Here is a 25,003-nt window from a genome sequence, read left to right as displayed (position 1 = left end):
CTGTTGGGATGCCCTAACTCACCTGCTTCATTAGTATCTTTCTTCAAATTTTTGAAGGAAGCGCTTTTGGCTAAAATAGCCTCTCTTTCACCTCACCTTTTAAACATCGCGGAAATCATTTGGCCTTCTTTCCACCTTTCTAAATGCATGGAATTCATCTGGATTGCGTTTCTAAGATTCCTCCTTGCGAACTATGTGCTGCTGAGTGACTGTCAGCTTTCCCAATTGTTCTAGTTTAAAAGCTGCTCTCCTTTTTAAAGGTTAGTGCCAGCAGCCGGCTTCCACCCTGGTTAAGGTGGAGTTAGTCCCTTCAGACAAGAATTCCCCTTCCCCAAAAGGGTCCCCAGTTCCTTACAAAACTGAATCCCTCTTCCTTGCACTGTTGTCTCATCCACTTCTTGAGACTCTGGAGCTCTGCCTGCCTCTGGGGACCTACGCATGGATCAGGGAACATTTTAGAGAATGCTATCCTGGAGATTCTGGAGGAGACAGGATGGGAGGAGACAGATTCTATGCTAAGACTGTATGTTCTTGATTGCTATAACTCTGAGAGAAGCTGCTGCAGTAAGCAGGCTTCCTTTTCTATTTATTTTGTAATAAAGCATTGAGAAAAGGCCAGAGTCCAGATTCCTTTTGTTCTTCAGCAACTTCTGCAAGCCAGAGGTTGCTCGCATGGTATCACAGGAGAATACTAAGAGCCAGCTTTCTTCGCTGCATAGCACTAAAATTAATTTGATTACAGATGTTACTTTAAGAAATAAGGTAGATTGTTTGAAGGACATAATTAAATATAGGGGTAGATTTTATAAAACAGCGCGAGCGCGTACTTTTGTTGGCGCACCAGGCGCCAACAAAAGTGCGCTGGATTTTAGTAGATACGCGCGTATCTGCTAAAATCCTGGATCAGCACGCGCAAGGCTGCCGATTTTGGGCAGCCGGCGCGCGCCGAGCCGCGCAGCCTGTCTCCGTTCCCTCCGAAATCGGAGCGGCCTCGGAGGGAACTCCCTTTCGCCCTCCCCTCACCTTCCCCTCCCTTCCTCTACCTAACCCACCCCCCCGGCCCTATCTAAACCCCCCCCTACCTTTATCCCTGGATTTACACCTCCTGGAGGGAGACGTAAATCCACGCGCGCCAGCGGGCTGCTGGCGCGCGGAGACGCGATCCAGGGGCGGTTCCAGAGGGTGTGGCCACGCCCCCGGACCGCCCCGGCCCGAAACCATGCCCCCGGGCCCGCCTCCAAAACGCCCCCCTCGAAAAACCCCGGGACTTACGCGAGTCCCCGGGCTCTGTGCGCGCCGGCGGGCCTATGGAAAATAGGCACGTCGGCGCGCAAGGCCCTGCTCGCGTAAATCCGGGCGGATTTACGCGAGCAGGGCTTTTAAAATCCGCCCCATAGTGTATAATTTTTCCTCAGTCTAAGTTGATTATATCCTTATGAGATGGAAGAAATATTTCCTGGAAATTTCAAAATTTTCCTCTGATATGATCCTAACAGTTCCTCACATTTTATGGATGGGTTTAAAATAAAACTACTACAAGAAGGTGAGGAGAGCATTGATGTTCTATCTCCACATGCCCAGTAGGGCAAGCTTAATGTTATAGAAACGTTGAGATAAAAGTCCCGTGCCAGGCTACATCTGATGAATTCATCTGCTTGTGTGCACTGATATTCTGCTGTCCTTGGAGAACACCTTTTATGGGTAAGCAATGCTGATTTCCACCAGGGAACATAAATGACTATCTTCTACTCTCTACCTAGAATAGGTGAAGACACATCCCACTGGGTGGTGGTGGTGGGGTGAGATGTGGAGGAAGAATAGAGGCTCAGAATATTCTGGGGCTCTTTGAGATGGATTCAGGATTCCAGGAGGGAGTGTTTGGGTATTTCAAGGAGAGAGCTTCTGTAGCAACCCATGAGGGGATTTCTGGAGTAATCTATAAAGGGATTCCTAGAGAGAGAGAGTGTGTAGGAGACTTCTTATTCTGCTAGGATTTGTCTTTCTGATGTTTGTGCAAATGGAAGAGACACAAGGGATTAGGGTGCTCCAGTGTGTCTGGAAAATTTGTGGAAGGTCTGCAGCCAGGTGGAAGAAGGCAGTAAGACTTCAGTTTGGTATTTGAATCAAAGAGAAGAGGAAGAAACCGGCATTTCAAGTGTAGAAGAAAGTTAACAGCTTGGTGTCAAGAAGATTCAGGATCAGAGGGAAGCCAAATAGCATCTACGATAGATCATTGAGGTAGCCTGATGGGGTACCTAGTGTCAAGGGAAACCCCTTCTCTAAGTGACTGACTATGAATATCACCAGAAGAATATGGTTTTTTTTGTTGCTTGCTAGTCTTCAGCAAGTTGTAGCATAAACGTTTTTGTTTTGGAACACATAGTGTGGCATGGAGGTATCCTTATTTCAAGACCACAGGAGCATCTCAATAACCAAAAGGTTCCATCCTATTAGTGGAATCCCAGGGAGCCCCACAGATTGCATGATATCCCAGCAGCTCCCAGTAAAGCTCCCATTCCCTGTGAGATATTGGAAGGAGGGGTTATATTTCAGCAGACAATTGTAAATGACAGGTAGGCCAAAACAGTTCAATTGTTTTTGTCTCTCTGCCTGTTGTATTCAAAAGTATGGCTAGAATGTATGTAATATATCTGTGAAATGATGTTAATAAACCTGCCAATTTTTATTTTCTTTTTCTTTTTTTTAATTCTTTATTTATTCATTTTTAATACATAAATCAAATTTGCCTATACAGAATACTGTGAAATCTTAACACAATCTATATTGAATTATTTTCCCCTTACAACCATTTCAAAAAGAAACAAATTTTTTTTTTAAGACAAGATTCTATAAAGATATATAATCACTTTACAGAAGTGGTGAAGGGAAAAAATTGAAATCATATTACTTTTAATCATTATTCAGCATGTTAAGAGCCACAAACCTAGCAGATGAAAAAAAAAATCATTTGGAAAAGGGAGAGAAACATGCAATCTTTGAAGAAGGAAACTTTAGGTTAAATTAAGTATATTCACTTATAGCGCACGTAACAACAGTGTCATTATTTATGGAATTAGTATGTTCAATTTCCTCGCCTCTATAAACTCTTTTAACTGTTCCACACTAAAAACATAATGCTCATTACCTTTCGTAAGAAAACATTTACAAGGAAATAATATTTTGACTACATAGCCCAGCCCTATAGCCTCTTGTCTGAGGTTAAGAAAACCTCGATGTCTGGCTTGAGTAGCAGGGGCTAAGTCAGGAAAAATCTTCACTGTCGCCTCATGAAAATTAACAGGGTATTTCCTGAAATACTTTTTCATCACAAAACCAGTATCTTTAACTGTTACAAACGATACCAACAATGTTCCTCTACTAATTACGTCCAGTGTGGAGTCTTCCAAAAACCCCGTTAAGTTCCCATCAAAGGGAACATTAAGAGGATTTCCTGAACGCGTTGAAGTAGGCAGAAAAAAGCAGGTATTTACAGAAGGTAAATTTGCCTCTGTGATTTCCAAATTTTCCAGGAAAAACTTCTTGAGGGTAGTATAGGGGATTTCCCCCACTACCTTAGGAAAATTTATAATACATAAGTTCAGGTGTCTGGATTTATTCTCAATGAATTCCATCCTTCTGGATAATATTTGGCTATCTTTTATTGCAGCAATTTTATATTGTTGAAATTGTTTACCCTCCTGCTCCAAGGTTATTACTTTTTGTTTCAAACCGTCCACCTGAGATTGCAAGGCGACAGCTTTTTGAGCGCTCTGTAAGTTAGAAAAGTCTATTTTCCCATCCAGAGAGTTTATAGCTGAGGCCATCCCGGCCATGAAATCCCAGAGGGAATCGTGTTACCTGTGCAGGGCGTGATGGTATCGCAATCAGCTCCTTCCTCATGGCAGCTCCGGTGGAAGGCCTTCCCCCCGAAGAACTCCGGGGTCAGTTGTTCCTTCCCCTCTCTGCTCTTCCGCCGGGCTTGAGGTGTAAAATCTCGAAATAACACCATGAGGAGTTTCTGCAGGTGCTTCTGGGTTCGAGTCGGCCCGGGTGTCCACCGCACCTCCGTTCCTCATCTCCTCCGTCAGCCCCTGCACAGGCGGTGCCCTCTGTTCTGGGCTTAGAGACACCTCCCCCGCAGGCGCAAACGGCTCCTCCTCACCTTCGCGCTCATCGGGCTCCTCGGTTCTCTGTTGGCTCACTGCTGGACTCAGAAAGCCGGTTATCTCAGTCTGGATAGTCACAGGCAGGGTTGGTTCAGACGGGTAAGTCCGAACTTTACCCTTTCTTTTTGCGGGCATTTTCAAGCGGAAAATAACTCAAACGGCTGAGAGCTCCGACTAGGTCTCAATGCGTGCAGCCATCTTGGTTCCGCCCCCTTCCCCTGACAGTCTTCCAATTTTTATTTTCTTATGTTTATTAACTGCCCATCTGAGCCTCAGAGCAGAATGCAGACCCATTCAATATGTAAACTAATAAATTAGAACCAAATGGACAATTGCAAACATTGTTTAAAACATTTTTTAAAGAATATGTTACATTTGTGCTAAGAAAAGGCTACCAAATACAATCAGCACTTAATTGTTCACCTTGGGCTTGATGGACCTTTGGTCTGACCCAGTATGGCAATTTTTTATGTACGTCCAAAGATGTCTGTAATACTTGTATTTAATGTCCAAAAACTCTTTAAAATATATTTGAATATCCAAAAATCTTCAAAATCTTTCCACAGTCATATGACTTCAAAATTTTTCTTTTAAAGACCTTCAGTATGCATAAGAAATCTTAAGTATGCTCTGATAAGTAGAAACTCAGTAAGATACACCGACCCAGTACTACTAGGTGAAGTTGCAACATTTCTACTAGATGCTGCAGAATTCCTTATGTCAACATTTTGGCAAATCAAATATTGTCTGCTTCAGTGGAGCCTTCCAAATCAATTCACCACATTTTAATGGGTCGTATTTGAAGCTGAAACAAGGCAGGACAGCCTTAGTTCTGTGAGCATATATGGGTACAAAAGCATACCAAATGCAGCTTTTTAAAGGTTGAAATAGAGGCAGAGTTAAATGTAGGCTATCAAATTTCAGATTTGTGATTTTCCAATTTTGGTTTATTGATATTATGACTATGGTACTCTATTGCTTTTTTTTATTCTGATATAAATTAGACACGTTGTACAACTTGACAGCTGTGATGAGCTCCATACTCCTCCACAACATATGAAAAAGGACCAAATTAATATATTGGATAGAGCCTACTGAAATGCCCTTCTGGAGGAAGTGGTGAAGACCAGAAGTGTGAAAGACTTCAAAGGGGCGTGGGATAAACACTGTGGATCCATAAAGTCTAGGGACGTGAATGAATGTGGAAAAAAAGATTTGCATTCACAAAAAAGTGGGGAGTAGCTTGCTTTTTAGGGCAGTTACTACCCCAAACCAAATAAGCCTGATACTTCACTTTCAATGCATATCCAGCATAACTCTCTGCTTCAACGGCAGGGGGAATGAAGAAAAGTGGATCTATATACAGACAACCAACAAGGACTGAATTACATAGTCTGGGTAAACAAATAAGCATGGGTGTAGCTTGCTTATTGCGGCGGTTACTACCCCTAACTAATTAAGCTAGATATTTCACTTAGATGCAGCTCCAACACTGCTCTCTACATTAACGGTGGGGGTGGAAGGGAAATAGAACCAAAAGGTTACTAAGAGCCAAGAGTAACAGATAAGTATGAGAAAAAAAAGTGTGAAACTTGCTGGGCAGACTGGATGGGCTATTTGGGCTTCTTCTGCCGTCATTTCTGTGTGTCTATGTAGTGATTTTCTATGCTATGGTACAGTAATGTACCAAGCATTATTAGGTTTAGTATCTGACTTGAGCCTACATGGGATTAATACCTTTTTTCCAAATGTCTGTCCCATACACATAGAAATGGAATGCAGCTTGTTTCCTAGTGACCACTTGCCAGATGTATTTTTTCAGTGGGACCCTATCCAATGTCCAGTAGGGTGTGCTAACATTAAGAGAGCTAAGAGTTGGACAGTAAGTGGAGCTGTCAAAGTGTTAGTGGGTTCACATTACTCCTGTTTTTAATTAGACTGATACCAACAAAAAATGTTTGTGATTCTACTTATATGGTGCCATATTCAGACTAGGTGCAGAAGATTTTAATAACAAAATGTATTCTAGGATTTTGTTACACAATTTTCCAAACTCAGCTGCGGGATGGACCCGTGACCAGTGACACTCACCCCAAACGCAGCCATCACACTGCCATGCTGTCTCCCTCTCGGCCCTTCCCTGGGCACACCAGTCCTTGAGGCTATGGAGGCAGTGCATTTATTTTTATTTATTTTATTTATTTTAGATTTTTATATACCGGCATTCAAGACATCAGTCACATCATGCTGGTTCACATAAAACAGGGGTGCAAAGTAAACATAACTATAACAATGGTGCTGAAAAGGCAGTTACATATAACAAGGTGATAAGAACTTGGCTTAGAAGGAAGAGAAAGGACAGGTTATTAATTCACACAGATTTATGCATGCAGATTTATCTCATGCATATTCATTGTGGATATTCTGAAAACCTGACTGGCAGGGGGTCCTCCAGGATAGTTTTGGGAGCCTCTGGCATAGATCTCATCATGGATTTCAGTGAGGTGTGCTGATTTCAGAGAAGGCACATCTAAGATGCCAGTTTGAGCAGAATAAAGTGCTCTCAAATGAGTGTTGATGTACAACATTGCATGAATCTATGGTGAACAGTTAAAACTCATTCATTTATGAATGAGAATTGTGACTTTGAAGTTGATCTACCTGTGGGACACTGCGGTTTTTCCCAGGCTGAAGGCACAAAAACACTGACTCCAGCCTTTTCAAATACAGATAAAACTTTTCACAGCACTTCAAGAATATAATGACAGCCTACCTTGCAGTATATTTCCCCACTCCCTGGGGTCTGGATCAGCATGGATTAACAGAGCTGCCTCTCCTGGAGATGCGGGGCCTCCTGTACCCAGCTGAGCATACACTCATGCTCCACGGCGGGTCCCGCCCTCAGACCACTCCCTGCCCCAGCAGGATCCTGCCTACTGAGTTCTCTCTCTCTCTCTGTGAGATTTAAGGTGGACCAGAAGTGGGAAAACAGGGTCGCTCCATTACATACACCCTCCCACCCCCAGTATGGACCAAGCGTCACCACTTCTCTCTGGATCCCATCCAGGGAAGTACCATACACCCCACTCCCCTTCATCTGGCCTCCCACCAGCTAGGTTTGGGTCGGAGCTCTAGGATCAGACTCGCCCCTAAACCTTAGGGTCACCATAGACAACATTCTTAGTACCACCACTGTGGCCCTCACAGTATACACCCACAGACTTTTATCTGAGTATCTGCTATTGGACTCCTCTCTGATCCTGAAACTTCTTGATAGCAAGCTGTTAACTTTCTTCTCCACTTGAAATGCTGTAGCCCCAGGTTCCATTTCCACCCTTGCGGGATTCTTTGGAATGGCTGTGAGACTTGCGGTGAGTACTCCAGTCATCTCTGTGGTAACTTGTACCTCTTCTGCACTGTCATGACCTGCACCCTTTGGTGACGCCATCATGGCTCTCCCTGACTCCTCGTCGCTACCATGCATTGGCTCCTCTGTACTCCCTCTTGCTTGGGACTCCGTGGTCTCTCTGGCCTCCTTATTTTGCCTCTTGGCAGCATCTCTCTCAGGCTCCTCAATGCTGCTGCTTGCAGGCCATCTGGTACTGCCCCCTTCTGGGCATTCTGTGTTGCCCTCTCCTGGGCTCTTTTCAGTATTTGGACACCCTACAGGGCCTTCCTTAAGACCTCTTGTAGTGCCAACCTCAGGCTTCCCTGCAGTGCCCCTCTCAGGCTTCTTCCTGCTGCATTCTTGCTCTTAGGGAGACCTCCCTCAGGTAATACAGTCATTGCAGGACCTGCATGAACTTCAGCCCCATTGCTGCTTTCTGCTCCCTCTAGAGTGGAGTGTTTTTGAAGGGTCAAGTGCCAGTCCTATAATTGCAATGGCTGCTGTGCTCCTTCAGCTTCCAGGAGTTCTACAGCCTCATCTGGCTTCAGATCGAGCACGGTGGCTGTTTTTCTCAGTTCACTTACTATTATGGTGTTCTCTCTAGCGAGTTGCCTTAGCTCCACCTCCCATTGGGTTACCTCTGTTGCAACCTCCAGTAATTCAGCGACCAGCTGCCACCATTGAATTCTACCTCCTCTCTCTGGGCATCTATGGCACCTGGGAGTGGCTTTGCTGATCCCACTGACCTGGCTGGCCTTTCCATCTGCCACACCTCCAGTTTCAGGTTCTTCCTGTCGGTCGGGACTTGAGAGTGAGGAACTCCACTAGGCAGAAGTACAGTGCTACTCTTCTTTTAAGCACAGTGGCTTCTCCTTCTTCTACCTGCACTGCAGTACACCCATTGGATCCAAACCAGACTTTTAGTAGTACTGCCCAGGCCTCTAAGCTCTCTGGCTTCTGTACTTCATAGCTGGTTCACTTTCACTCTGGGCCATATGTTTTTTCTCTTTTTCTTTAAAAGGAAAAAAAAGTGAAAAAACCCCCCTGCCTCATTGGCACTGACTGTACTGAATATAACAGTTGTAACTCCGGATTGGGCTTCTCCCCCTAGTCTGCAAAGAAAAACCAATGCTCCCTGCAGGCCTCAAAGACCACTACTAGTTTAAAGGCAGTTTTCAGGGTTTTATTTTCTTTTTTTGTGTTCTCCTTGAAGCACACAAGCCTTTATCTTCCAGTGCTCTTGTACACAGTTTATGAGCACTGCTTTTCTTCTGCCCTAGCCCCCTTCCTTAGGCAAGACTAGACAAACTTTCAAGCAGCTTGCCTTATTTCAGTGTGCTCTCTGAGCCACACTCTTTTCTTTACAGCGCTGCTTTGCCTCCAACCTCTTTGGCAGACCACACACAAAACATCACAGTCCTCCCTCGTTTTTTCTGTGTGCCCAGTGTAAAGAAAAAGAAATCTCCAACCAGACACCATATGTGAGAGACCGAGCAGTGTTTCCCAGGCTGGAGGCACAAAAACACTCTGGGGCTGATGCAATACAGTGCGCTCAGCCGAGTGCACTGGTATAACCTGCAGTTGGATGCGGGTTGTATAGACGCTAATTAGTCCCTTTATGCAATAAGGGGATTAGCGCCTGTACAACCCAAGTCCAACGCGGAGTGAATCTAATTGCGCTCATCACGTGCAAATGCATGTGAATGACGCTATTAGGCATTCACTCCCAATGCAAAAAAAAAAAAAAGTGTGTCTAGGACGCACATTTAGCGATCAGAAATTAACACCTGCCTAGAGCAGGCGTTAATAGCTGAGCACTCCTTAAACCAGGCAGTACAGAAAATTTTCTGTACTGCCTCCTAGTTAATATCGTTGCGATATTAAGTAGGAAGAAAACCAAAAGTAATTTAATTAAAAAAAAAAAAAAAAAAAGCGCCAGCAGTCGGGTGCAGGAAACGGATGCACAATTGAGAAGCGTCCGTTTCCTGAACCCTTGGCTGTGCGGTGTTTAGGAAAACCGATGTCGATAAACTCTGCGTCGGGTTTCCTAACCAGTGGAGGGAAGACACACTTGGGCTCTCCTTGCTAACTCGACCCCCCCTAATTTAAATATTGCATGGCGCCCGCAGGGGGGGGGGTGCCTGGGGGCGCTTTCTGCGCCAAAATATTGCATCGGCCTCACTGACTCTAGCCTTTTCTAATGCAGCTAAAACTTTTTTATTTCAGGTTCACAGCACTTCAAGAATATAATGCTGCCTTGCTGTATATTTCCCCACTTCTTGGGGTCTGGGTCAGCATGGATTAACAGGAGCTGTCTCTCCTGGAAACACGGGGCCTTCTGAACCCAGCTGAGCTTACATTCTTATGCTCTCCAGCTGATCTTACCCTCAGTCCTCTCCCTGCCCCAGCAGGATCCCGCCTACTGTGGGATTTAAGGTGCACCAGGCATCTAGCCTGATCCTGCACATGCAACATGGGGGAAAACTAGGTCACTCTGTTACATCATCATTGTATAGGCAACCAATAGAACTGGTGAAAAATGTTATAGGAGTTCTCAGCCCAGAGCTAGTAAGAATGCAAGCAATAGAATTCTGCACAATTTGCAATGCCCGAAGAACATTAGATGGTAACAGTATTGGTAGATAGTCCGAAGGCCATTTGTTTGTTTCTGCTGTCATGTTACCGTGTATGGCAAATTGCAATAATCTAAACCAGTAAAAACCATTGTTTCGAGCACAATGCGAAACTCAGAAGAAATTTGAATGGCAAAGTCTGCTTTCACAACAGATTTGACTTGGAAGTGTAATGACGAGTTAGATTCAAGGATTACTCCCAAACTCTTAACTTGTGTTACAGTTGGAATCTGAAAGCCATCAAAGTGAAAGATGAAAGGACAATCACTTGCTGGAAAATAGTCAAGAATCATAGTCAATGAAGGATTAAGTGACTTACTCAAAGTCCCAAGGAGCATCAGTACGAGGAATGGGGTTTGAAATCAGCCCACTGCTCTAACCACTAGGCCACTCCTACACTTCTACATATTTTTCTGACATCAACCACCAGTGGTTAAAAAATGTCACTTGAAATGTAAATGAAAATCAGACTTCTTGACATTCTTGTTAATTCTCTTGAGAACATTTGAACCTCTGATAAGGAACAGTTCTCATTTGTTGGTGTTATCTATAGCCTTGAAATGACTTAATTAGCCTTGCATGCAAGAACTTTCCTCAGACTATTTGGTTTTCTACTATGATAAAGCATGGCGGCATCCCCTCACATATCAAGTTATTTGGTGCTGGCGATACTCCTACTTGCCTTTTTCTGCGTCATATTCTTTTGTGTATAAGGAAGAAGCAAGAGGGGAGGAAGTGTCACTGATTGGCGAATTCTTTTTTCCTTGTGTCAGCAGTATGGTTTGGCACTGAGACCTTCTGTAAGTCTTAAAGGAAGTCATAGAATGGCTGCATTATGTGTGAAAGCTGCCTTGTTTAAAACAAGCTGCCTTTATGATGTGACATTCTTTTGGGTGAAAGCATGGATTGAGAGAGTACTTTTTTTTAAACACAGTGAAAAGTTCTCCGAAGTGCAGTAAATCTAATTGCTTAATTTCAAATTTAACAAGCTGAGCCAGGAGCCACATTACCAGACTTTTCTGCATTCTGATACTAAGAATGGATAAAGCAATGCAATTAAACATTTTCATTTTAAATATTTTAACAGATCTGCCCTTTTCTTCTTATTACTGGTGCTCCTTTGTTATTATCAGAAACTATGTATATTTGTGTTTGTGTGTGTGTGTGTATATATGTTTTTTAAAACTCAAAATTTTTCTTTTGGATATGGTCATGCCTCAAAAGTCTGCATTTCAGACATTCATGCTGTGTATCTACTTTTGATGCACAATGATTGATGCTGGTTGTCTTCTGATAATGAATAGGGATATGTGAAGCACAAACCTATTGGTTCGGGCTTCGTTTTCTGCCCGCCGCGGGAAATTTTGTATTGCCCGCTGCGGGAAATTTCGTATTTCCTGCGGTTCGGGCCTTTAAAATTCGGGGAGACCCGAATTTCGTTTTAGTGCGCGCTAACATTTTTTCGTTAGCGCGCACTAAACCCGAAAATTAATTTTTACCAAACATTGGGGAAAATTCCTTCGGGTTTCAGGCTCCCCGAACTAGGATGAATGCACATCCCTAATAATGAATAGCTGAAAAATATTTTGACTGACGTCTATAATGATAGATGTGACAAAGTTAATGATAAAAAAAAATATGGGATGATGCCCAGTATGCTGAAGCTGCTTACTGTCATTTGCATGTAGTTACAGAAAGAAGGAGAAAAACACAACACTGCTAACTGAAGTGCCAGTACCAAGCAATTACTTTATACAATGTATGGAGAGAGAAGATCTTTAAGTATCAAGGAATGCAATCAGAGACCCATAAAATGTGGCAGAAAGAGACAAAAATAGTCTCAATTGTATTGTTGTGGTAACTCGAGTGGAAGCAATTTGGAAGCAGACTTTGGCTCTTCCTTAAGTGCAGTTTATTTACAGCGAAAACAAAAGTGCAGTGTAAAACAAAACAGACAAATTAAACAGCTCACATTCAAATTCAGGTATCTCACAAATAGTTTCATACATAGCAGGTCTTAGCAAATGCCTGGGTCTTGTCTAACCCTTCTGGGCCCTGCCGATTTATATTAGGCTGAAGGGTTCCTCCCTGGGCCCAGAATCCCTTGTGGGGCTGATCCTTAAGGAAGAACCGGCTGGATCTCTATGGCTGGTTCCTTAAGATATTTTCCAGTATACTCCCTCACAGTTGGGTACCACTGACCAGATTAAAAAGAACTTCCAATTGCAGCCTAATATGTTGCCTGTGCATATTACATCCTATGAATGCCAGAAGGAAGCTCTCTTTGGTGCAAGGCAAGTATTAAGAAGAGCATTGGGAATACATTTGAGAGAATGAGATCATATCTAAATACCCTGGCTTACGAGTGAGGTTTGTTGCTGTCTTATGTGGATAGTATGGCTTCTCTGGCTTCCAGATCATAGTTGCCTAGTATACAGGGTAAAATCCTTTTTTTAAAAACACAGTAGAGTGAAAATGGATTAGAATGTTCAAAATGTTTTCTTTCCTGAACTGACATTTTGACAATGGCCTGCTTGTTGTCAGTTACTGAAATTATCCTGACACTTAATTCCATTGAAGTGCAACTTTTATCTTGAGAAGACTTATCATATTGAACTTGTAGTTTAAAATTGTTAGTCTTTGTCTTGTCATGTTTTGTTGATTTATAGTTTTTTATTTTATTGATATTTCTGATGTTTATATTGTGCACTGCCTTGGGCTTTACAAGATAAAATATTTTATAAATAAACTAAACTAAAAAGATGTCTTGCACTTTCCTATCTCCCCCCCCCCCCGCCCCCTCCCCCGCAATTGGCATTCCCTTCTTGATGCATCCCATGGAACATTCTGTATTTCTTCACATATATGTTGTACAAGACAGGGTTTCTCATTGTATGCCAATGGGGTGGAAAAAAGGGGTCAAGGATGAATTAGGACTCTTAACTCTATATCCTAAAATGTTAACAATAGAAATCCTGGATCTTTTTTTTATTAGAAATAATGTTTATGGAATTGCACAGGGTCATGTCCAAAATAAAGCAGCTTCTTGGCAAATGCATCAGAAAAAAAAACTATTAAAATGTTAACTTTTGTTCTTGTTTGGGGGACTTGGGAGAGCAGGAAATTCAGTCTTGGTTAAACATTTGCAGAAGTAATTCATTATTTGGTTACATATTAAGGATATTATTTATTTGTGTCCTTATATTTTCATGTTGACACATTATCCTGAAAGGCCAATAGCTCGTGGATCAATGACGTCGGTTATGAGTTTTGTTGCATTATGTAACCACAGTAAATAACTGTTTTAGAAGAAAGGTTGCATAACTCCATGCACTGCAGTATTCCATGTGCTGCCCCTGCCAAACATGGGCTAAAATAGAAAAGTAAACCTTGCTCAGGGCCGATTCGGCTGTGGGCAGGGAAAATATTGATGGGCTGGAAAAGCATTCCCTGTAGGCAATAGTTGGAAGACCCCTGCACTATAAAGTTAATCTGGAAACCACCTAAATCTCAGACTTCTCACATTACTATTCATCAAATTGCAGAGTTCAGGAGCAGTGCATGTGCTTGTTTACCCTTGGTTGAGAAAGTATGAGCATATAGGCTGAATATTCATAACTACACTAGAATCTACACAGGGACAGATTTAAGAGTTTTGTACCTATAGGCAAGGTTAAGAGAATGGTGGGTAGGAGACCTTGGCAATGCAAATCCCTCCCATCACACCCAAAATTCCCTAGCAGCTCACCTTTGAAATGAATTGCTAGAGCAGGCTCCTTTTTAGCACAGTCATGCTCCTTTTTGGCCTGGGTATTTGGTGCCTTCAAAATTTGGAACTCTAGACAATTGCTTATGCTTAATCTGAGCCTGAATCTATATCCCTGGTACACAGAAGTTTTCCTCTATATGCCCAGTTGCTCCATATCTGATGCAACATCTTTGAAGATTTTGGAAAGGAAATCAGGTGACTTTATGGATACAAGAAGAAGGACCTCTTACAACCTCTCTTTCTTATAACCCTAAGTAAGAAATGTAAAAGATGTTTATAAACAACTTAGACATCTGAATTTGATGGATCTAAATCTTGTTCGCTTTACAAGTGATGGCCCAGAGTGAGCTATTGGCTAAATCTCAATTTTTCCAGTGAATGAATCCAATGTAAATGACTTCAAAACAAATTGAAGAAAATTAATTTTCACTCAGTGCATAGTAAAGCTCTGGAATTCATTGCCAGAGGATGTTGTTACTGCAGTTAGTGTAACTGGATTTAAAAATGGTTTGGATATGTTCCTAGAGGAAAAATCCATAAATTGCTATTAATTAATAAGCAGTAGTAGCTTGAAATTTAACGTTTGGGTACTTACCAGGTACTTGTGACTTGGATTGGCCACTTTTGGAAACAGGATGCTGAGCTTGAAGGACCCTTGGTCTGACCCAGTATGGCAATTCTTATGTTCCATTTTCACAGACTCACTTTTTTGTCCTTAAAAATTAGTCAGAAGGCTTACTCATCAGACACAATTTGTAGCTGGCCTGTATCTTAATTTTCTAGCTGTTACAATGATTCCTTCTATTCTGGTTCAACCTCATGTAGTCCAGTGTCTGACTCATTGCGGACTGAAACCTGTGCTGCTTATATGTTTTCCTGCAACAGCTGTGTCTGCTGTTTGCAATTCTCAGTCTCTAGAGGCTGTTTTATTTTTCTGAAGGTGATCTGCCACCTACTGTGGCTGTAATCATGTGTATTATGGAAATAATAGGAATATATCTACGTGAGGTTTTTTTTATTTTTTTTTTCAGCCTTTATGCATGGAAGCATACATTTTGTTTACTAGTGATGTGACTGATGACATACATTCTCACTGCTGTTTAAGGGCCTGAATCACTAAGGCACTTCTCCCAATCTGTGTCTATGGGAAAATACCTTGATGAATCAGGCCTTAAGCCCCCTGTAGTAATAGTGTATACTATTTATTACTTTTTTTTTCTACCATAATGCATGTCTGTAACATTCCTGGATGCAACATGAACAAAAAAAAAAAAAAATCACTTACCCTTGGCCTACAGCATAACAAAATCATGGCCTGGACTTGATTATTCGGTTTTGTTCTATTTATAGATCTGGTCCCTCCCAATGCAGTTTTTCAAAACACAATCCAAGTCAGGGGACTGTCAATTTCATTTGTATCGAGTTGTATTCCTTTGTGAAGTAAAAATAAATATATTTGTTTAAACAGCAAGACCGTTGGACTAGAGTCCTTTTCCAAATCTTCTTTTGTTGCCTGTTAACTCATTGGTTTGGAATTTCCAGTGTTATCCTTTTGCCTGGATCTGATATGAACATAAGATATGGCATGCTGAATCAGACCAAAGATCCATCAAGCCTAGCCTCCTGTCACCAATAGGGGCCAGTCCGGGTCACATGGAAGATTCCAAAAAGCAGATCCCTTTCCTGTTGCTCTTTTCCAGTGATAAAGAATTACTTTTCGACATTTACCTTGCTAATAATGGTTTATGAACTTTTCCTCATAGAATATGACAGCAGATAAAGATCATTCGGCCCATCCATATCTCCGGTTTAGTTTTACAGTTCCTTCCTCTCCTTCAGAGATCCTTGGTGCTTGTCCCATCTTTTCATGAATTCTGATCCTATACTCATCTTCATAACCTAAGTGGGGAACCAGTTCTATGCATCCACTGTCCTTTCTGTAAATAAATATTTTCTTATATTACTCTTGATTATACCTCCTTTCACCCTCATCCCATGACCTCTCTTTCTAGAGCCTTCTTTCCATTGAAAGAGGCCCACCTCCTGTATATTTATTCTTTAGAGGTATCATATCTTCCCTTTCCCTCTTTCCTCCATGTTATACATATTTAGATCTTTAAGTCTGTACCCATATATTTTATGATGAAGACTGTTGACCATTTTAGTAGCTACCCTCTGGAGTGACTGAGTTTGGTTTACATTCTTTTGAAGGTAAGGTTTCCAGAACTGTACACAGTATTCCAGATGAAGCCTCATCAGAGATTTTTACAGAGGCAATATCATCTTCTCTTTCCCACTAGTTGTCCTCGCCCTGTGCACCCAAGCATCCTTCTGGAATTTGCTGTCACCTTATCTATCTGTTTGGTCACCTTGAGATCATCAGATATGATCTTACGACCAGTCCCAGATCACACTTGTTTCATGCTTAGAAGAATTTCAGCTCCTATACTGTACCACTCCGCTTGGGGTTTTGTGGCTCAAATGCATGACTATATTTTTCAGCATTAATTCATAGCTGCCAGGCTTTAGACCATTCCTCAAGCTTTGCTAGATCCCGCCTTATCTTTTCTACTTCCTATCTACCCTGTTACAGATGTAGGTATACTCTGAAAAAATAAATTTCCAATAGCACTTTCACAATATGATTTATGTTGAAAAGAATCTGTCCAAGGACCAATCTTGATGGTTTCTCAGTAGTAACTCCCTTTTCTTCAAAGTGCCCTTTACTACTGTTCTTTGTCTGTTCTCACTAAGCCAATTTCTAACCTAGATAGTCCTTTTAGGGCCCATACCCAGGGCGTTCAGTTTATTTATAAGTCACCTATGTGCAGAGCTCCTGGTTTCCTGAGGCATATTTTTCAAGATTTTGCAGCAATAGTTAGCAAATTCTATGGCAGATTTTTCAAAATTCTGCAGAAATTTTCTGGCAGATTTGCATAGATTTGCATATTTTGGCATAAAGCTTCACACCTGTCTATGCAAGCAAATTTTTTTTATTGAAAACTATTCATTTTGCTTTTAAACAATATTTAAACTATATACAAATACAACATTTGCCAAATACAAACATCAACTATTTTTCAAGGAAACATTTTGAACTGTGAAATGACACTTTTGTTTTGAAGAAGTTTGAAACTTGTCAGCAGTAATGCCAGTTATCAAGGCTTCTATAAATTGAAATTAATACCTTTTCTGCCAGCTGGAACCCCAGCAGTTGCAGACTTCCAAAACGCATCCAGGTCTTTGTAGCTGGTTTATGGTTGACCATGCAGGTGCAAGAACCTTTATATAAAGATGAAATTCTTCTAAAAGAACACCACTCCATCCAGGAATTTTATCAAAATCATCTTTGGTTTGTTAAGGATTTAAGAGATCTTTGAGGAATCAAACATTCTGACTGTTTTCTCTATTCACTCCAATTTCACCCCTACCATCCTGTTCATGTCAGGACACAAGGAAGGGGGGATGAGGAAACAGAAGGAGAGGGTTCCCTGCAGGCAGTGTTTTCAAGGGGTGAAGTTGGAAAAGGAGCAAAGAGAGAGCTGAGACTGAAGGCAGGCAGGTGCCCTATAGCTTTCTTTAAAAGAAATTAAAAGGTGGGAAAGCTTCAGGATGATTGATTCTGCAGCAGATTATCAATTATGCAGCTATAAGCTGAATTATGTGGGTTCTTCTGTGACCACACAATTGCAAGAGCCTAGGGTGTGCAGTTGCTCCTCCCACAGTGCAGCATCGTCTGCCTCACTAGGAAAAAAGTCCCCCTTTGGCAAAGCAGGCCAAACCCTTGGGGTCAAGTAATGCTGACTGACCTGCATAGAAGAAAAAGTGGCATCACTCTATGGAGTCGCCGGAGCAATGAGTGTTGAAGAAGCACAGAGGGCCATTGATGCATGGTGTACCTGCACTGTTGACGCACAGCATTTGTGCCCTATGGATGCACACACAGTGCAGTTGACACATGCAGAAAGTAAAGCCTTCCCACATCAATTTTATCATATTGAATTACCAAAATAACTTTGTGGCTATCCAAGATCAGGAACCGAGGGGGATATGATACTGCTACCTCCTCCAATCACTAGAACCGTACACCAAAAAGGTCGTTGGCAGAAGAATTACACTTAAAGACACCAGATCTCATATATTCTCTGGTACCTCTTATTTTTAATAGAACTCAGGGTCAAGGACAAGAGCCCATTCTAATCTCAGAACATGATGTTTTACCACCCACTCCAGATCAGAGGACAAGTCAGTTGCTTGACCAAATAGCGGAGCTGGTAAAAAATATCTTTCTCTTTGGCTAAAGAGAAAGAAGGAGCTTTCTCTTCTCTCCTTTCCAGTATTGCTAGATTCCTCCGACAAGTAGACCCAGTATGTACAAATTCAGGTGAATACATAATCAGAACTCCTGTTTCAAGGTGGTTCTTTGCCTAATTAACTTGCAGAATCCAACTATTCAGAGGATTCATACACCAGGTTTGTTCCGCTCTGAGGCGCCATCTTCATCACTGGGGACCTGGGTTAGTGTTCCCACACCCTTAGGTTCCAAAGAGGGATCGACGGGAATCCTCTCTGACCCATAACTGTAGCCTCCCTCCCCTTCAGAAGTCCTCTCTTACTCACAATTCTTAGATAAACTAGGAAAAATGTTTAGAGTAAATGTGCATAAAGATAAAGATCCTTGCACAGAGGTCTTTGGTCTTCTCCAAATTTTGGACATGCCAGCAGAACCGGCAGCTATCCCTGTTCACTGTATTCTGTAAAGCTACAGATAAGAATGTGGGAAAGGCTCATCCCCTGTGCTCCCAAATGAAAGGATGTTAGACCTCAAATATAACAGGTCTAGGTTTTGGATTAGGCTAATTACCTCATCATGCCCTGAAAAAAAGCAATGAAAACAAGAATATATTCAAATTCACCACCAGAAAAGGATCCTAGGTTACTGAATTTCAGGAAGAAAGTTTTTCAGAGTTTCATGCTAACTTCACATATTTCTTCTCACCAGTTTTACATGGTGCAATACTTTGCACAATTGTATACAAAAGCAAAATCCCTTTCTTTAACCTATCGAGGGTGGGAATTATCTACAATCACTTTTACATGCTGAATAGGGCATACGCTATCTTCTCCGATTTGGTCTATGAATCATTTGATACTATTTCACATACCTCAGTAGCTTCTATCAGAGTGATGCATGGACTGGTTGAGAGCTAGTAGCCTACATGATGACATTTATGATAAGCTGGCATATATGCCTTGTTTGGGGGAACATCTGTTTGGGAAAAAGAGAAACTGACACTCAGATAAAAGAAAATGTAGCAGTCCAATCCCTTTCTACAGGACCTGAACAGCAACTGTCAACGCTATTACAATTTTAAGAGGTCGTTCTTCTAGAGATGCTCCTTCTGGCTTTTTTGAAAGATACCAGCTTCTACCTCTTTCCACGCAACAACAGTTTCTGGCTTGTAATTAGCATGAGCACCATTATCCTAAAACAACACGTCCAGCCCAAGCTAGGTTTTGAATTTTGATCTCTTTGCAGGTCACCAACTGTTTTTCCAGTCAGGGGGAGAACCTAGGCCTTTCTGGAGGAGTGGTGCAAAATAAAAGACTGATGGGTTCTCAAGATGGTGGAGTTGGGATACCATTTATATTTTTCCCATTTACCTTCTCTTTCTCATTGTTAGGCTTTCAATCCTGATCTGTCTCACCTAACACAGCTCCATCTGTAAGTGGAATCACTTCTTCAGGCAGGCGATTGATTCAGTCCCTGTGTTTATTTATTTATTTATGAACTTTTAATATACCGATATTCGTAGGTCACATCATACCGGTTCACAATAAACTCATGGAAAAAGGAAATAGAAATTACAAATAACCGGGGAAGGGGAGCAGAGGAGGAAAGGGGAGAGAGCGGGGGTGGGGAGAAAGCTAGAGCCTGAGGGGCGTGAAGAGCAAGAGTAGGAGAGAAGGATATAAAAGTAGATAGGAACTGAGATAACGGTCTTAACAATATTCTTACTGGAATAATAGCATTAACAAAATATTTACAATTCAATTGTTTGCAGAATTAACATTCACTTGGTGGGAAGTGAGGTAGGACGGGGGTGGCGGAGAGGGGGGGCAGGGGGGGTTAGGTTTGGTTAGGGTCGGGGTAGGCCTGCAGAAAGAGCCATGTTTTGATGCCTTTTTTGAAGTTAAGTAGGGAGGGTTCGAGACGGAGAGAGGTGGGGAGTGAGTTCCATAGGGTGGGTCCTGCTATGGTAAATGCTCTGTCTCTGGTGGAGGCGAGGTGTGCAATTTTGAGTGGTGGGGTGTGAAGGGTGCCAGCTAAGGTGGCTCTGGAAGGGCGATTGGAATCACGGAAACGTGGCATTTCCTTGAGCCAGGAGGGGTTGTTGCTATAGAGTACATTGTGGAGAACAGTGAGGGTTTTATATTTTATACGGAAGGGGATGGGGAGCCAATGCAGTGTTCTAGCATGGACAAGGATTCTACCCGCTAGACTTCCTCAACTCATGAAATCTGAGGGGCTGAGACCCATTCTAGATCTGAAAAGCCTGAACAAGTATCTACTTGGAGAAATTCAAAATGAATTCCCTCAACATGATTCTTCCCTTCATCCAGAAGGGAGAATGGATGCGTACTCTCAGTCTGAAAGACGTGTATACCCACACATCTATCCAGCCCACCCACTGGCATTATCTTTGCTTCAGAGTGGACTCTTCCCATTATGAATACAAAGCACTCTATTTCTGGCTGTCAGCAGCTCCAAGGATCTTCACCAAGAGCCTGGCTATAGTAGCAATGCACTTAAGATATCAGGGAATCCGAGTTTTCCCATACTTAGACGATTGGCTAGTCATGGCCAGCTTCCAAGAGGGCATGTTAATCTCCCTGCAAAACTCAATTCAGCTTTTTCAGAAGTTGGGATTTCTAATGAATTTTGAGAAGTCAACTCTAATGCTGACCCAGAAAATATAATTTATTGGAGAATGGATAGATTAATTTCAAGAGAAAGCTTTTCTTCCTTCAGAATGGGAAAATACTCTTGAGATCACTTGTTCAAACTGTTGAATTAACCGCACTCAACAGCCAGAAAATTCTTGGTTGTTTTAGGTCATATAGCGGCATCCATTTATGTAGTTCCATTAACCTGCCTCCTTATCCACCACCTGCAGTGGGGTCTCCACTGTAAATGGTTCCAGCTAACTCAACCTTTGACAACCAAAGAACATAAAAAGGGAATTTCACTGGTGGCTAAACTGTTGAATCCTTCAAGAAGGAGCTCCACTTTGCTCCCTTATCAAGTAACCTTAGCGACAGATGCCTCCACAAGAAGTTGGGGTGCTCACTCTGGATTTTTTCGAATCTCAGGAACTAGGGTGACATCTATTGAGGCTTTGACTTCGGCTCCTCTTACATTTTAGTTTTTCTCAATTTCACATCTGCTTTTGATACTATAAAGCATGAGTTGCTACTACACCGTCTCTCTAAATAGAGATTACTGGTTCTGTTTTCTCCTGGTTTAAATCATTCCTCCAATATAGACGTCAACAATTCCATATTAAGAACATAAGAACATGCCATACTGGGTCAGACCAAGGGTCCATCAAGCCCAGCATCCTGTTTCCAACAGTGGCCAATCCAGGCCATAAGAACCTGGCAAGTACCTGAAAACTAAGTCCATTCCATGTTACTGTTGCTAGTAATAGCTGTGGCTGTCAAGGTAATTAATAGCAGGTAATGGACTTCTCCTCCAAGAACTTATCCAATCCTTTTTTAAACACAGCTATACTAACTTCACTAACCACATCCTCTGGCAACAAATTCCAGAGTTTAATTGTGTGTTGAGTGAAGAAGAACTTTCTCCAATTAGTTTTAAATGTGCCACATGCTACTTCATGGAGTGCCCCCTAGTCTTTCTATTATCTGAAAGAATAAATAACCGATTCACATCTACCCATTCTAGACCTCTCATGATTTTAAACACCTTTCTCATATCCCCCCTCAGCCAACTCTTCTCCAAGCTGAAAAGTCCTAACCTCTTTAGTCTTTCCTCATAGGGGAGCTGATCCATTCCCCTTATCATTTTGGTCACCCTTCTCTGAACCTTCTCCATCACAATTGTATCTTTTTTTAGATGCGGCGACCAGAATTGTACACAGTGTTCAAGGTGCGGTCAAACCATGGAGCGATACAGAGGCATTATGACATTTTCTGTTTTATTCACCATTCCCTTTCTAATAATTCCCAACATTCTATTTGCTTTTTTGAGTGCCGCAGCACACTGAACTGACAATTTCAAGGTATTATCCACTATGACGCCTAGATCTCTTTCTTGGGTGGTAGCACCTAATATGGAACCTAACATTGTGTAACTATAGCATGGGTTATTTTTCCCTATATGCATCACCTTGCACTTATCCACATTAAATTTCATCTGCCATTTCGATGCCCAATTTTCCAGTCTTCCAAGGTCTTCCTACAATTTATCACAATCTGCTTGTGATTTAACTACTCTGAACAATTTTGTATCTGCAAATTTGATTACCTCACTCATCGTATTCATCTGTATGGAGTCCAGTAACATCAAGTATACCACAGGGATCAGCACTATCTTCAGTTCTAATCAATTTATACCTACCCCCCCCCCCCCACACCTTTGCTCTCTTCTTGTGACACTGGGTGTAAAATACTGTTTATATTCGGATGACATCCAGTTCTTTTTTCCCACAAAGAGCCCTTGGTCAACTACTTCCCACTTTATATCACTTTGTCTTTCTTCCGTTAAAACATGGTTATTGCACAATAAATTATCTCTAAATCTCAACAAAACAGAAATTATGATGCTTAGCTACACCTTCCCATTTGAAATTCCTTATCTCTAGACTTTGATAATCACTCTATTTCCATCTCACACACAGTACGCAATCTTGGAGTAACTTTTGATCCTATCTTTTCCTTAAAACCTCACATTAAATCAGTAATTAAGGCTTCCCATATAAAGCTCAGAATGCTAAGACATATCAAGCCTCTTCTAGAACAGAACGACTTTCGGACAATGCTACAAGCCCTAATTTTAACCAGTGTTGATTATTGCAACTTTCTGTACGTCGATCTCCCAGAATCCACGCCCTGACTTCAGTGTACCGTTGGACTTTTGCTCTAGCCACCACCCTAGGGACCCACTTAAGACCTGCCGGCCACCAAAACCCAAGGGCTCAACCTGTGGGGGAGGTGACTGGTATAGGTGAAGTTCCAATCTGTCCCACTCCAGGGCGCTTTCACCAGCTGCCAGCATAGGCCTCGAAGGTTCCCCTACGAGGCTGCATCAATTTGCCGCAACACAAAGGGCTCACACCCACGCCACCCTTCACACCATAACCAAATTACTGCTAGCAACATTTTTGCAGGATAATTGGCCTTGATAATTCAGACAGTGCTGCTTGAACATTCTTTGCCATTTCCACCTCTGCTCCACGCCAACACTATCTCTGATTTCTTACACACACACACAGTTCTCTTTTACACTCTGGTGTTCTTATGCAATTCTTCCCTTTTTGCACCCCTCTTCAGGTCTTATGATCTGTACATCCCACCACACTCTTTCACATACAGTACCCCCCCCCCCCCCCCCAAAAAAAAAAAATATATGGTTCTTATGCAACCCCCTACCCTGGCTGTCTCTCATCCCCTATATTCTCCCTCCACTCTAATGATTGATATATTATTGCCTGACCTGCTCTGAAGATTAGAGTCAAGAGATGAGAGCAGACTGTGGTATTTTTTCAACCTCTTGTTTATTTGAAGCTTATTAAAGGCAGATAGTTGGTAAACTCATTTTGATGGTTTCGCTTTTCTTAGAAATTACCAGCAATGTTAACTTTTTTCTTCTTCCCGTCTATAGGGAAAAAGTTTTAATTTTGGTTTGCTACAGTAGAGTTTAACAAGAATCTATAATATGGGTGTGTGAAGATGAATACTTTGACCCTTTTCTTGTTCAGTAACACTGTGCTATTTATCACAGGATGATGTGATGATGCCACAGAGAGTGAGGCTGCAGTATGAAGCTGCCATTCGGCACCCAAAATGTGTGAGTATTGCCATTTTTATTTTTGAGATGGGTTTGTAGGCATATTTTGTTAGAGCGAGAGCAGCTATTGTTCAATGTCAGTGTGTCCATGTTCACATCTTGGATGCACTGTTCAGTGTTAGATATGCATGTGTCGCTATGCAGGCTTTATCAAGTGGCTGCACACGCTGCATGTAAGGCCACACATGATCCAGGAGGAGAATGGGAGGGGCAGCAGGAATCCGCATTGCTGCCACTTCTCACCATCTGTGGTAGCCATGCAAGTATTTTTTTTAAATGGCAAGCTAGCATGAAGCAGGAGGAGCAGTGGGAGTCTGTTTTGCCGCTGCCATATGTTGGCAGGAGGAGCAGCTGAATTCTCTCCCGTTGCCACTTCTCCTCATCTGGGGCAGCCGTGCAAGTATTCTTAGAAAATAGCAAGTATTTGTGGAGTAGGAAGAGCAGCAGGAGTCTGTGCAGCTGCTACTCTCCCCATCTGTGCTGACTGCAGGTATATTTAATAGTGGTGAGGTGATGTGGAAGAAGGGAAGGGAAGGGATGGGAGACAGAGGAAATACACCTTTGTGCCATGGATCTAGCAGGCATGTTCCAACTTGTTAAATGCCTTACTAGGATCTGAGAAATTTGTGATTGTCCTGTATCTGCTGACACCCTCAGAAGTGCCGTCATTCTACCTTTTTTCTTTTGGGTTTGGTTCACAGAACAACAAAATTGTTTATTGTAAAGAAGAAAAAATATCATAGACTCGTGTCATTGAGATACAAGTCTGCCATAAATGATATAATAATCGTGTGACTGCTGAAGAAAGCATTTTGGTGTGCTAAACACAGGCAGTGTCAGGTCTGTTTGGTTTTGTGTTTTGGCATTTGGCACCTTCAGCTTGGGACTTCCCACATGTTATGGCTAATTCAACTCTGTTGATAGAGAAAGCACGTTTGTTTACAATGAATGGGG

At 42.1% G+C, this 25,003-nt stretch overlaps 1 protein-coding gene across 2 annotated transcripts in view; it reads left to right on the top strand.

Moving 5' to 3' along the window:
• Positions 1 to 25,003, top strand: part of B3GNTL1 (UDP-GlcNAc:betaGal beta-1,3-N-acetylglucosaminyltransferase like 1) — a 715,330-nt gene that overhangs the window by 173,202 nt on the left and 517,125 nt on the right. For both annotated transcript variants that reach the window (XM_029600286.1, XM_029600287.1), the window contains exon 5: positions 23,984 to 24,049. In XM_029600286.1, the coding sequence (XP_029456146.1) occupies positions 23,984 to 24,049 (66 nt within the window). The remainder of the gene's footprint in view (positions 1 to 23,983; positions 24,050 to 25,003) is intronic.

Source organism: Rhinatrema bivittatum, chromosome 4 (genome assembly GCF_901001135.1).
Source record: "Rhinatrema bivittatum chromosome 4, aRhiBiv1.1, whole genome shotgun sequence".
Lineage (NCBI taxonomy): Eukaryota > Metazoa > Chordata > Amphibia > Gymnophiona > Rhinatrematidae > Rhinatrema > Rhinatrema bivittatum.
Note: the sequence above shows the minus strand (reverse complement) of the source record. Positions and strands in the feature narration are given on the sequence as shown.